General features: G+C 39.6%; 1 protein-coding gene across 1 annotated transcript in view; it reads right to left on the bottom strand.

Moving 5' to 3' along the window:
- Positions 1–1,545: 1,545 nt before the first annotated feature.
- LOC309543850 (zinc-regulated GTPase metalloprotein activator 1A-like) overlaps positions 1,546–15,347 on the bottom strand; it is a 95,891-nt gene continuing 82,089 nt past the window's right edge. Inside the window, exons 12-15 of the mRNA XM_082242996.1 lie at positions 7,006–7,074; positions 6,857–6,922; positions 4,710–4,833; positions 1,546–1,832 (exon numbers count right to left, since the gene is read on the bottom strand). Coding sequence (XP_082099122.1) covers positions 1,774–1,832; positions 4,710–4,833; positions 6,857–6,922; positions 7,006–7,074 — 318 coding nt within the window. The 3' untranslated portion in view covers positions 1,546–1,773. The remainder of the gene's footprint in view (positions 1,833–4,709; positions 4,834–6,856; positions 6,923–7,005; positions 7,075–15,347) is intronic.

Here is a 15,347-nt window from a genome sequence, read left to right on the forward strand (position 1 = left end):
CATCAAGTCCTGCCCCAAAAGGAGCTTACAATCTAATGCCCCTAACACAGTTTACTTTAAAATGAACCTGTAGTCAGGCTAGGGACAACCAACTGTTTACACGCTATAAACATGCACTAAATGATCTTTAAAGCAAGTGCTCATTAACCTCTGCAGCTGTGGTTGTGGAGCAATTCATCTTTAAAGTTCACAGTAAAAGCACTGAAGTTGTTTATATTGCCTGTTTCAGCAGCTCAAGCCCTGCCCTTCTCCCCAACAATGCACCCACTCTACATTCGAGATTACATGGCTGGAAGGTTGATAAGTCACTGCTGGGAGGGGGAGCAGAGGGAGCTATTGAAAAGGGTTGTAAACCTCAGAAAAAAAAGAAAAACCTGAAAGACAAAATGCATAATGTGCTAGTATGCATTGCATACTAGCTCATTATGAAATACTTACCTTAGAATGAAGCCCCCGCAGTGCCACCCACTCACCAGTAACACGGCAGACATCTGGCCGTCCTGCTTCCTGGTTTGCGTCCTCCGGCCATCTGATTGGCCGGAGGCACAATGACATCACTCCCGCACATGCGCGCGGGAGCTGCCATTCACAGTACAGAGCTCTGAAGGACGGCACGGGTGGCCATTTCCTCAGAGCGCATGCACTGATGATGTAATCGGCTGCATGCAATGTAAATATCTCCTAAACGGTGCAAGTTTAGGAGATATTTACAGTACCTATAGGTAAGTCTTATTATAGGCTTACCTATAGGCACAAGTTATGGTGGGTTTACAACCTCTTTAACTACTTCAATGCTCCTGTTGTGAACTTTGAGGATTCATTTCTCCACAGTACCTGCAGTAGAGGTCAGCAAGGCTTGTTTCAAAGCCAGTTAATGACTTTTTGATAAGGAAAAAATTGACTGCCCAAAATCTGGCCACAGTTACACTTTGAGTCACTTGCAAAGTAAATCAGTATCAAAACAAGTAAAACTTATACAATTTGAAACAAACCTTAGACATAAATAAAGGCATCTTCTCTCTGACACTGCTAACAGATTCATCAGAGTATGCATTTAGTAAGAACTACTTCAGGCGTAAGGGTACAACATCTACATTTTGCATGAAAATTAGTAATGCGAGAAAAATCTACCAAATGTGTATCTACAATCACCAAATAGGTGGATTTCCATTTGTTAGCTGTACTGGGGAAATACTCAAAACCCAACTTTAGCAATGGAGACATGTCCAGAAAACTACTAATGCAACATTTAGCATACTTTACATTCGGGTAGGCAAACTTTGGCCCTTAAACTGTTGTAGAACTACAAGTCCCACCATTAATTTGCAAATCATGCTAGTAAGCCTTGCAATTCCTCTTGGGACTTATAGTTCCACAACAGCTGGAGGGCCGACATTTGCCTACCCCTGCTATACATACAGTACTACATACATTATACATACCATCCTAACAATTAGCTGCTTTAAAATAAAACAAAACTATCCACCTTCTGTGCACCCTTATGAGACCTACATTTTTTTTTCAGTTTTTAAAACTTAAGACCAATTTGGTTTTTTAATATAACCATTTATATCACAGACCAGTAGAGGCTTAGGTCTCTTCAGACAAAATGTTTATTCTTCTTTATTTTCCATTCGTTCTTAAGTAAAATTGCTCAATACATACAAATATAGTACTGCTTTGAAGCACCAGTACTTTTAAATGGCTACATTGTCTTTGTAAAATGAGTTTCTTCCATCTTTCTATTGATGTGTGACATATTCACAATAGCCATCAATGTCCCAGAGTAGATAGGAATTGCAGTTTAAGTGTATCCTTATCCAGATGTCTCCCTGGAATTAAAAAAGAAGATATTTTATTTTTGCATGTAAGTAAAACTATAATAAAAAGGTAAAACGTTTGTGTCAACAGAAAAAAAGTGTTAAAGTGCAAAAATATATTTTCTGAAAAACATGAAAGACATAAGCAAACAAAATGGTAATGAAAGCTTCCCATTAGGTTTTCTAACCCTTTTGCCCCCAACCTCCTAAGTAGGTCTAGACCAACAACCCCAACAACATTTACCTATATCCCATTCCAAGGCCTATATCATTGCTCTGAGGCCACCTGAGGGTCGGAGATCCTATGTTGGCCTCTTGATTTGACGTCCACATCTTTCGGCCCATAGACCTTTATGGGGCTGGTGGACAGATCAACTCCTATCCACCTATCAGCCCTATAGAAAGCTATGGGGCCGGACTGCTCAGATGCAGATCACAGAACAAGAAGCCAGCGAAGGGATGTAAATAATGCTGCAGGACTTAGAGCAAGATCTAGGCAAATATAGTGATTTTGTGGGAGGGCAGTGGGGGAAAGTACAACTAAAGGCATTTTTTTTTTAGTTTTGGGTAGAGTGGAAAGGGATTAGAACATTTGTCAGTTTTTATCGCTCTCTGTGCCCCTGTTAGGGAGATTCACCCTCTCTATTTTTCCTGTTTACCATTATCATTGAAAGTCTTTCAATGGGGACACTGGTTCTGATGAGCCTGATGTCCCCAAGGAATTCCCTAGATTTTCAGGGATTTCCTCTCACTTCCTGTTTGGCTATGGGACAGGAAGTGAAGGGAAATCTCTGCAATGGGACACAGATGACGAAAACAAATCTGACAGAGGTTAAAACCCTCCTGTACTCTATCCAAAATTAAAATAAAATGTTTTGCCTATAGTTCTACTTTAAACCTAAAGCTAAGCTAACACTGCTATCAGATTTTACATCAACTTTCAGTGTGATGATGTGATGCAACTTTGATGCTACTTTGAAGTGGTTTGCATATTCTAAGGGACCAAATTCATGCTGGAATCACACCAAAGTAGTACAGGAACCTTTTCCAAAATCGAGCTGTGCTGTGTTGCATTGATGTGAACGGCCACCATTGAAAACAATGTGATTTCCATTGTCTTTCAATTATGTGCAGCTCAAGTCGCATCTGAAGTCACACTAGTGTGAACAAAGCCTAAATGATAATTCCTTCTACCTTATAGTTTCCTAATCTTGATTCTAAAGGACCACTGACAGGCCATGTTTTTCAGATTCCCTAGTGGAAGCACTGGTATCTTATAGCTGAACTTCCAGCACACCAAAAAGAACAGCAATTGGTCTTATATATCATATCTGCAGTAGCTGCATAGATCTCTTAACCCAGCATTCCCCCTTCAAAACACTTTTCATAGTAAGCATTGGGTACCTTAACTCCCTTTAACTTTTTTTTGACACCCAGTGGGGTTGGATTTACTAAAACTGGAGAGTGCAAAATCTGGTGCAGCTGTGCATGGTAGCCAATCAGCTTCTAACTTCAGCTTGTTCAATTACGCTTTGACAAAAGAACCTGGAAGCTGATTGGTTTCTATGCACAGCTGCACCAGATTTTGCACTCTCCAGTTGTAGTAAATCAACCCCAATGTTTTCCTTCCCCCTTGTCAGCTGCCAGGCTGTTTAGGAGACTCACAGGCTTCTTGGCTAAAAGCATATGATGTCATCATATTTTTTAATGTTGCTCTTTAATGTATATTCTCAGGCTATGTGGGTAGGATGGCACTGCAGTGATCAGAATAATTAATAAAATTGAAAGTCTTAAGTTACATTTGTTTACTTTTTATTTTAAAAAGTTTTATTTTTTATTTTTTTTGTTTTATTTTGTAAATACAACTGGGCTTATTTATTAAATGTATGCCAAAAAGTCAATATAGTTCTAAAGCTGACAACAGTTAATAAATAAGGCCATGTGTAAAGAAAACAGCTCTGTGAGAGATGGTTTTATTAACCAAAAACGTTTAGGTTATGTTAACTATGTAAGGAAAATGTAAGTATTCATTCAAGATCACTTTTTAAGAATATTTGTTGTCCAATTCCTACTGTGCATGTTCAACTTCACAAAATAAACTGTGTCTAATCAGGAATTTACACTAGCAAATTCATAAAGCAAACATGAAGAGGCATAGACAGTAAGGTACATATAACAATTCCCGCATTTACACTAGCAGCATATACCTGTGCACTAAGCCCCAGTTCACACTGCTTCGACTTACCATGCGACTTGTGATACAAAGTCACATGACAAGTCAAAGCGCATTCATTTCAATGGGTGCGGTCTTAACCAATGCAACTTTGCAAAAAAAGCAAAGAAAAAAAGATGCAACTTTGGAAAAAAAAAAAATAAAAATATTCCTGCACTACTTTTCTGTGACTTTGGTGAGCTTTGAGTGCCTACACTGTAATGGTAAATTACAAAAGTCACAAGCAAGTTGCACGCCTTTGGGGCCACAGCAGTGTGAACTGAGCCTAGGGTGTCTGAAGTAGCAGCTGGAATCCCACTGTGTGTCATAGGCAACAAGGTCCATGGTTGCGTGAACTTTCAAACTCAAACTTGTATGCAAACTCACACTTGGTACACAGAAGCCATGGTTCTCATATCTTGTACTTTTAGTGTGATAAGCTTGGAAACCGCTGAATCTAGTCAAACAGTAGGCTCTGTATTTACCTTATGTTAGTGTGATATGCACAGAGCCACTTGTACTAGTGACAATGTTGGTTTAATATTATATGTCAAATTGGCAATACTGTTTTACAGAAAAACACATGCATTCTACCCTATTATATGCTTCAACTAATCTACAATATTGACCTTTTCTATAAATACTGTCCAATATTATTTTTTTTTACATTTATTTACCTATAAACACCATGCGATTTAGTCTTTCCCCCTGCCAGTTTACTTGTGTCTCTTCTAGATCATAGAGCTCATGAACTCCCTGTATGATCACCTGATTTGATTTATCAACGATTGACAGCAGGCCCTGCTTAGACAAAGAAAACAGTTACTAATGTAGGACAAACATAAAAGAGAGTATGCATAAAATGTACATGTCAAGTTCTATAGATTAGATAAAGCACAAAGGCTTCATTTCTTTCTTTTTGTGAAGATTCATAAAGCCTAAAGTTTAGTTAAAAAAAAAAAAAACCCACCACAGCACAAGGGACATTACTTATTACTAATCCAATGTATTCTTTGTGCTCCTACATTTCTTGAAATCTTCTTCCTCTCATTCCCACCCTGCCCACACTGCCAAAATTATCTGGTGCGGCGAGGGTTAATAGAGCTGAGGAAGCTCTGACAGGCACTCATCTAGAGCGCAAGACTATGTCAACCCTTTTCGCTAGCTGCTCAATTCATAGAAGCCATACTACAGCTTCCATGAATGAAACATGATATATGAATGGAAGAGAGGACCTTTTAATCATCTGTCTGTCATTCATTCATAGATAATTTTTCATTCATAGAAGCTACAGTACAGATCCTATAAATGGAGAAACTGGGTGGAAAAGGGCGAGCATAGTCGGTCACTGTTAGTCTCCGTTCACACTAGGTCAGATCTGACTTCGGGGCGACCAGTGAAGTCGCGTGCAGCACGACTTCGGCGCGACTTGCACGGACTTCATAAAATGAATGTCTATGCAAGTCGCTCCAGGTCGCCCTGAAGTAGTACAGGACCCTTTTTCTAAGTCAAAGCGACTTGTGTCGCTCCTATTACAACCGGTCCTGTACTACACTATGGGACGCGACGGTGCGTGACTTGTCAGGCTGACCAAGTCGCCTGACAAGTCGTACCATTGTGAATGGAGACTTAAAGTGATTGCAAAGTCTTGGTTTTTTTTAATAACAAACATGTTATACTTACCTCCTCGGCAGTTGGTTTTGAACAGAGCAGCCCAGATCCTCCTCTTCTCAGGTCCCTCTTCGGCTCTCCTGGCCCCTCCCTCCTGTTGAGTGACCCCACAGTAAGCAGCTTGCTATGGGGGCACCCGAACTGAGTCACAGCTCCCTTTGTCCGTTCAGACACAGAGACGCAACCTGGGCCTGCCCCCTCCCTCTCCTGATTGGCTGAATGATTTTAATTGACAGCAGCGGGAGCAAATCGGGCTGTGCTGCTTTCTGCCAATGAGGAGGGGAGTTCCAGGCACCTTAGACACTCCTGCAACATCGCTGGATAAAGACAGGCTCAGGTAAGTATTAGGGGGGCTGAAGGGGGCTGCTGCACACAGAGGGTTTTTTATTTTAATGCATAAAATTCATTAGGAAAAAAACAAAAAAAACAAAAAAACAACCTCCTGCCTTTACAATCCCTTTAAGTACCTTTCACAGCTCCTTCAGCTCTATTAACCCCCATTGCGCTGGAAGATTGCTGAGCTAGAGGGGAAGTGGAGGAAGGTTTCAAAGAATATAGGAGCCAGCAGCACATGGGACTAATAGAATTCTTCTTCAAGTCTAAGTTTTGGTAAAAAAAAAAATAATAATCAGCACAAGGGACTTGACTTACTAACTATAAGTAATTATAAACTTATAAAATGAATGCAACAGATACAACACCCCTACTGAGGTCTTTCATTTTTCAACCAAGCATAGCATTAGTGTACCAGCCTACCTCATTTCCGACTTACTTAATTGCTAGTGATATGGTATTTCAGAAATGCTATCTTGTGGTACATTTGAACGCTTGGCACATATTCTGCATCCAACCCATTTTCTCCTTTTTTTAAGTGGGGGGGATATGTCATCCCACAGCACCCTCCACACACCTCTGTGCTGTCCATTGGTCATTTCCTTAGGTGCACCTCTCTTGTTGATTCCAACCTGCTCCCAAGGTAGGTTCATCGTTTATGCCAACTCTCAGTCTAGAGGGCAGCCAACGCACTCTGCCCCTAAATAATAGCTGCCACAATCTTTCCCTAAAGCCATTATCAGTGGCCTTATAATTTCAGAGGGGTAGCAGTTGCATACACCATTTTGCCTAACAGAGACCTAACACTACCATGACCCACCTTTAACCTTATAACCTCCATGGGGATTCCGTTAGTGTTTTTTATATTCTTTTCCCAGAGCAAATTCTGAAAAGTGAAAAAAATGATGAACAAATTATTTGCATATAAAAACACACAATATTTATAGTTGGAAGATGTTTTCTTCTTACCTGAATAAATACATTGAGATTCTCTTCTATTACATTTCCAACAACCTCAAATGTAACGGTGACAATGCTCTGCGAAAAAGATTAGTAGTTTATAGGTACAAATCACTACAATTTAAAGTGCAAAGTACTACCTGTTTAAAAATTGAACAAAAGTTACTGTGTGGGGGGCTAGGAAGCAAGGGAACCTTGCATTTTTATAAACGATCTGCTTTAAATTTCTCCTTACCAATTTTTGAATACTAGAATACCGTCAACTTTAAAACACAATGCAATATAAAAAGATAATGCCACTTTCCAACCAAAGTGGCTTCTTCCCAGAACCCCCATGAAGAAGCAGCTGTTTCTCTGGTTCTTCTAGTGTGCATGTTAATGTAATGTAAGGAAGTAGACCTGTTGTTTTTAGTACAATGTGATGTTCACTTACGGAACTGCAAAAAGATCAATGAAGGTTTGGGAATGGTGCACTGAATTGCCGTGACAACAGTTCACACCTTCTCGCTGTCTCCTCGTTAGACCATATTACAGTAAGCCGTCTTCCCTTGAGAGAAAATATTGCCCTCATTACAGCTCATCTGAGGCAATAATGTTCTTTAATCTGTTTGGTGCTAAGGTAAACACTAACGTGTACTCACAAACCCATTCCTAGGTGACAAATGCAAGCCAATCTAAATAGGTTTCTGTTAAATAAACAAATATCTCTTCCTCAAGAAAACACACATGCTAATTTTTTTTTCAATGCACCCTTTTGGTTTATTATTTTTCTCCAAAATAAAGAAAAACAGCATATTATATATATATATATATATATATATATATATATATATATATATATATATATATATAAAATAATAATACTACCACTGAAATAATCCTTATTACCCACGTGAATCAAAATGCCAATGGTTGAATGCAGTCAAAATGTTAGTTTCTTGTAGTTTTCACTCACCAACAGTGTTGCTATACTGTCTGCAACTGTGCAACAAAGATCATTCTTATGATAAAATGTCAAAGCTTAGCTTTCTATTGAGAAGTTAGTATTAATAAAAAGCTGCTGCACACGGAGTATTCCAGTGTTCCAATAAAACTTAATTTATGCAGAGACATGAACAGCGACGCCATCAGAGGGAGGTCCCAGGTAGGGCTCCTTTGGTTATATCTCCGGAACAAGAACGTTTTAACGTCTAGAATATTTAGTGCACAGAAAGATTTACACTTGATGACGGCCGCACATTGGCTTCTGGGAAGTGACATTCAGGTAGATGATTATACGCGCCATTTCACTGGTGTTAGTGACAGCAATAATAACTCTCAGTATTGTTGTCGGTGGCACCAACAACAACACCCCCTTTATAGGGGGCATTGGCAACAGTAATAACCCCTCCTTCGTTGCTGTCAGTGAGAGCAGTACTAATCCTTCTTTCATTGCTGTTAGTGACAGTAATAATAACCCCTCCTTCATTGCTGTTAATGACAGCAGTAATAACCCTTCTTAATTGATGTCCATGACAATAGTAGTAGTAGTACCGCCCTCCCCCCCCTTCATTGCTGCCAGTGGCAGCAGTAAAAACCTCTTCTTCATTGTGGTCACTGGCAGCAGTAAAAACTCCTTTAATGGTGTCAGTGGCAGCAGTAATAACCCATCTATCATTGGTGCCAGTGGCAGCAGTAATAACCCATCCATCAATGGTGCCAGTGGCAGCAGTAATAAGCCCTCCATCATTGGTGCTAGTGGCAGCAGTAATAACCCATCCATCATTGGTGCCAGTGTTATCAGTAATAACCCCTTCATAATTGGTTTTAATGGCAGCAGTAATACCCCCCCCCCCCCCATGGTGACAGTGGCTGCAATTATAAGCCCCCCCTCCCCAATGCTGTCAGTGACAGCAACAACAACCCCCCTTTACTTTGCTGCTGTCTGTAGCAGCAATATATACCCCCCTTTCAATGGTGTTCTACTACCACTACCACTCTGCATAGGTTGTAGCTGTGACCTCATAGGCCTCAAAATCAGTTCACATGGGCCTCATGCAGCCTGTGAGCTGCTAGTTTATAGATCCTGTGTTAGAAGATTAAATAGTTGATCATTTCTGTATGGAGAGATCAGTACAATGTTTGCTTAAAGAAACTTGTTGAATATCTTTCTTATACCAAAATAATTGAAACTTAACTTGGGGCTCATACAAATATACCCCTCCAAAAATAAACCAAGATTCCAGTAAGAATGTACACATGCCTCTTGTATTTAGACAATGTTTGCTTATACCCGAGTTCAGCTTTAAGGATTATTGTATAATACTGGTTATAACCTCTGCCCATTTTTTGTCATATGTGTCGGATTGGGGAAATTTCCCTTGACTCTCTTGCTCCACAGCCACAAGCAAGAAGAAATTCCTTGTGAGAGAATCCCTGGCTGTCCCATCTACTCCAGTTCTGATGACAAACCCGATATTTGGGATATTTTCTCACTTTCACAAATATCACAGATGTTTTTAATCCCTTTCCACTCTACCGAAAACCTAATAATAATTTTAAAAACATTTTTGTTTTTAGTTATATTATAAATATTTGTAGCAATAATATGGAAAAATGTTCAAATCATCAACTGTTCAGAAATTACTAGAAAATACTAGTTGAAGGGATACTACATAGCTATGCAGATTAAAAAGAATAAATATTGACCAGCAATGCTCTTTAAAGACCTAAACGCCTGTTAATTATCCACACATCACAGACATGTAGACACTTTTAGCAGCAAACTGCTGCCAATCCCTTTTGACCATGCACATTGTAAATCAGGACACATCTGCCAACAAAGCTAACAGTACAGAAAGCAAGGGTACCTATATCCAAACGATAAATATCCATAGGCTTCAAATAAACAACGGAAGTCATTCATGTGATGTCACCGACAACAACATGCAGATGTTTGCCATGTCCTACAGTGTCATATTCAAATGCAATTTAAGTATACTGTTAGTTCTGCTTTTTACTTACAAAAATTATATATCATTTATTCAGATTAATTTCCCTTTTTAAAAAGGAAATTCACATTTTTCCATTTATCAAATTTTGTGGGCTTAAAAAACGTATGCATACGTGGCTTTTTTTGCAGTTTAACAGCTTAAAGTTCCAGAGTTTTAACGGACATGTATAGTATTGACCATGCATGACTGGCAGTTAAGATCATGGTATGGGGGATTCCTGCAGCTTTTTTTGTCTGTTTAAATAGAGGCTCCAGATCACCCATGGCAACCAACTCATTTGAAAATGTGGATAGGGCTGAGAGAACACATCCAATAAAAAAATAAATTGTAAAAAAGCAAAAAGAAGGGTGATTAAAGTGAGAACGTTAAGACACATGGACCTAGAAGATAATCCAGCAAAGAACACATGGACCTAGAAGTTTCTCCTTCAAAGAATGCTTGAAGGATGTCAAATTTCTTGATTTATAGCTATGCCCCTTGGTGTATGGCATCCAGAAACATTGAAGGGAATTTATCAAAAATTGGAGCAGCCACAATCTAGAGTAGATGTGCATGGCAGCCAATCAGTTTCTATATTTCCTTTTCAAAAAGTGACACTAAATGATATCCTTATTTTCCAAAAATAGTCCATACACATCTACTACTTAATGGACTTTCTAATCTACTTTTCATAAAACTCCATCTGTGTTTTTTTGCCTCATTGTGAAGTCTTCTGTGAGCTCCAGAACCTCTCCTTTTCCCCTTCACTTTTGTTCCCGTTCCTGTTTGTTTGGAACGAGAAGAACACAATAGTTGTGGTTATGTGCACTGCTCTATGCACACTACAAATCCCACAGTCCAGCAGATGACATGGTTCCCAAAATCATCATGAACTGTGAAAACTTTTGCATTTTATTTGGAAATCAAGGTCCCAGAGTCTGGAGGAAGAGTGGAGAGGCACAGAATCCAAGTTGCATGAGGTCCGGTGAGAAGTTTTCAAAGTCAATGATGATTTGGGGAGCCGTGTCATCTGCTGGTGTCGGTCCACTGAGTTTTATCAAGTCCAAAGTCAGCGCAGCCCTCTACCAGGAAATTCTAGAGCACTTCATGCTTCCCTCTGCTGACCAGGTTTATGGAGATGCAGATTTCATTTTCCAGCAGGACTTGGCACCTGCCCACACTGCCAAAAGTACCAATACCTGGTTTAATGATCATGGTATCACTGTGCTTGATTGGCCAGCAAACTCGCCTGACCTAAACCCTGTAGGGAATATGTGGGGTATTGTCAAGAGGAAGATGAGACCAGACCCAACAATGTAGATGAGCTGAAGGCCTCTATAAAAGCAACCTGGGCTTCCATAACAACTCAGCAGTGCCACAGTCTGATCGCCTCCATGCCATGTCGCATTGATGCAGTAATTCATGCAAAAGGAGCCCCGACTAAGCATTCAGTGCATACTATACTGTACATGGGCATGCTTTTCAGTAAGACAACATTTCTGTATTAAATAATCTTTTTTTTATTGGTCTTATGTAATATTCTAATTTTCTGAGATACTGAATTATGGGTTTTCACTAGCTGTAAGCCATATTCATTAAAATTAAAATAAAGAAATACTTGAAATATATCACTGTGTATTGCATCTATATAAAATAAAAAAACTTTTTTAAAATTGAATTACTGAAATGAATTAACTTTTTGATGATATTCTAATTTTATGAGATGCACCTGAATCTGGTATTTGTGGATTTGTGGGCCTCAGCAATAACATGTTTTTACTTCTCAGCAATGCATCTGCACAATAAAAGAGCATCCACAGGTAACTTTTCACTTTACGCGTCAATGACTGAATATATCATCTTGTCAAAAGCAGTTCTTGAGCAGTCATGGTTATAATGTTAAGAGTATATAGTGCAAGCCAAACAATCCAGAGGTACAACATACAATGTCACGGAGAAGCAGGAACTCATTAAGAAAGTTCACACCATGGGCATTCACTGCTTGCTGGTGCATTGAGATGCTAACAGTGGAACTTGCAGGAAGCTCTTTATTGTGGACCGCATTGTTTGAGAGCTGAATTTGTACTTGTACAGTGTTGTGAGATGCTCAGTCATCTCTAAATAAAAGGGCTCATTACAATAAAAAAGGAAAAAGTGCCAATTCCCCCAGCAAGGGTCCCTTCAGCTAAAATTGTATATATTAGGTTTCTGTGGAACCTCTTCACATGTTTATTTGCAGGTTGATAGGTGGTAAGGATCTCAAGGAAAGGGAGGAAATGACTGTTTACTTTCTGTAGTTCCGGGTGAAAAAAGGAAAAAGCTTACAAATAGCTTGTTTTATGTATTGATCCAAAACAACAACTGCTCCCAATGAACTGAGACATCTCAACTCCTACAGTTCAGCACTAAGAAAGTCACCATGCTAACAACCCTATATTCTGTAGTATACTCAAGTCAGGTCTATGAACACCCACAAGAGCTATGACATTTGATATATGTTCTATTATAAATCTTCTTTGCTAATTTTTAATTGTGATAATTTTAAACATAGTTTAGGTATAGAATTCAAAATAGTTAAAAAGGGGGTTGGGATGCACCTGCGCTACGGAATGTGTATTTAAACACAAATACTGAACTTTTTTTTAAAAAGGACCAGATGGTTATGCTGCCTCCAACTTACCACTAGGGTAAAAAGATATTGGGGGTCGGGGTGTGTTGGTTTGGGGTGCTACCACCTTGCACTACCCAGTGTGCAAAGAATTAATTGTGTGTTTGGTCCCATAAAAGTGCACTGTGCTCACTTGAATTGGTGAAGAATGTGCAAAAGATTTATAAAAGTTATAAAAGTGCTGAGTGCTATAAATAGTACTAAAAATGCAATAAGTGCAAAGAAATATATTCAAAGTGTACTTGTGCTGAGTAGGTTGGACCATCTGTGTGTCAATCGCCAGATGCAGGTTGTGATTCAACCTTCTTAGTACTATTCAGTAAAAAGTGCCAACGTGCTAATAAGTGAATAAACAGTTATATTTTAAACCCTTTATTGTGATATCCCCTCGTGGGGGGTAGAAACTTACAGCCGTGATCGCTTAAAAGTAAAGATATTGATAAGTAAAATGGTGAGTGAATTGCGCCCGTGTGGCGCGTGCTGGGAGTGCTAATACCTGAGGTAAAGCACTTACCAGAGGCTCTCCCTTATTTCAAAGCCGACTTGGTTAGTTGCTTCTCCCCTTTGATGCCTGCAGGGCTCCTGAGTTGCACTCGATCGTTTGCAGGTATTATTGCGAAAACATCTAGGGAGTCAGTGTACAAAAACCAAGAAGACTTCCATTGCGTAGTACAGTAGTATATCGGGGAAAGAGATTAGTATCAACTCACTGTTAGGAAGTTCACTGTCAGCTTGTCTGGCGTTTCCCTGGCGTTCGGCCGCTCGGCGCTTCCAAGTTCCACCGGCCGAAAACCACCTAACCGGAAGTGACGAATGACGCAGTGTTGCCGCTCTATGCGTTTTTGTCACTGCGACGTCATCTGGGACGGTGTCATTCTACGTACTCCCGGAGTTTATATAGGCCTCCGTATCCTAGTGACCTTTTTGTTTACCTCCGCCATATTGGTAACCTCACTGAAGTTACGCGGCGGCCATCTTGGTACCTCGGGAGCCCTTTACAACTGGTCAGTATAACATGGATATGGTAGGCTATTTACATCACGTGAACTTCCTTAGACAGCGGGTTTAAAATATAAGGGTTTAAAATATAACTGTTTATTCACTTATTAGCACTTTGGCACTTTTTACTGAATAGTACTAAGAAGGTTGAATCACAACCTGCATCTGGCGATTGACACACAGATGGTCCAACCTACTCAGCACAAGTATACTTTGAATATAATTCTTTGCACTTATTGCACTTTTAGTACTATTTATAGCACTCAGCACTTTTATAACTTTTATAAATCTTTTGCACATTCTTCGCCAATTCAAGTGAGCACAGTGCATTTTTATGGGACCAAACACACAATTAATTCTTTGCACACTGGGTAGTGCAAGGTGGTAGCGCCCCAAACCAAAACACCCGACCCCCAATGGAATTCTAAATAACTTAAGACATGAAGGACAACAAGTAAATTCACTCAAAACTATCCAGAAAACACTGCTGCTGTGTTAGAATAAGTGCCTTTTTTCTTTTTTTTACATAGAGTGCATATATCCTTCCTACCTAGTCTCCTAAACCCACTACCCCAGTAGTTCTCAACACCAGTCCTTGGGACCCACCAACAGGCCAGGTTTGCAAGATAACTAAATTACATCACAGGTGATCTCATTTGCTTCTCAGTGATTGCAGTATTCTAGTCTGCATCTCCCCAAGGTAATACTTAAAATCTGGCCTGTTAGTGTGCCCTGAGGACCTGAGTTGAGAACCACTGCACTACCCATGTTCCTGCACATCACGGCTGTGGACTGCTACATGAAAGTGTATAATACTCTAAAGTTGGTAGGTTCACTCAATTTACCTTTAAAACCAATTTTATACAATCAACTGCAGTCAAAGACAAAAAAAAAAACTTAAAGCTTCTAAATGCAATACTGTCCTCTGTTACATTCCCGAGCTGCGTAACTTCTCTTTCTGGGAACTACAGATGGTGGGATCCATAACGAAGGAGTACATGATCTGAATTTTTCTAGCCAATGACAAACTTAGGATACTGAAAGCCACACAGTTTTTTTTTTTTTTTGCCGCAAGGTTAGGTGCATACCAGGTCAGGATAAAGATTAGTGACGCAGCACAAATAGTCTGTGTCAGAACAGTGGGTTTAAATGCAATCTTCTGGAGTGTGGATCTACATGTACAGTAACTCACTGTGAATATCTTATGATCAGGTTCTATACCAATGCCACAGCACTGATTACATGACTGGCTTCTAGAGAGAAGCCAAAATAGTGATTTCTTCAGGAAATAAAGTAGTAAAACATTCAGCCACAATGAATGGGATTTACAGTTGACCAACAGGATAAAAAGCAAAAGTTTTAAGCTGGCCATACACTTAGTGAATTCCGTCTGGTTCCTGATTGTTGGCACCACTCTACCTGACTTGCTTCCATCCTAAAATAGAAGGAGCTGGATGAAAAAATTGTCAGCTGAGTAGTGATTGCATCCAGTCACTGTTTGGGTATTCGTATGGCCATAGATGCTGGCTGTCAGCACAATAGCCAGCCGGGGATATTCACCCATCCATGCCATTAGTGTGAATGGGGGAATCAATAGATTTCTCCCGTTCAGTTTGTACTTTTGAAAAATTAATCAACATGTTTTGATTTTCCTCTACAAACAGTAATAGCATTCCATAAGGTCAAACTTTCCTTTGCATTGCAATCTGCAG

Source organism: Pelophylax lessonae (assembly GCF_965119305.1).
Source record: "Pelophylax lessonae genome assembly, chromosome: 1".
Taxonomy (NCBI): Eukaryota; Metazoa; Chordata; class Amphibia; order Anura; family Ranidae; genus Pelophylax; species Pelophylax lessonae.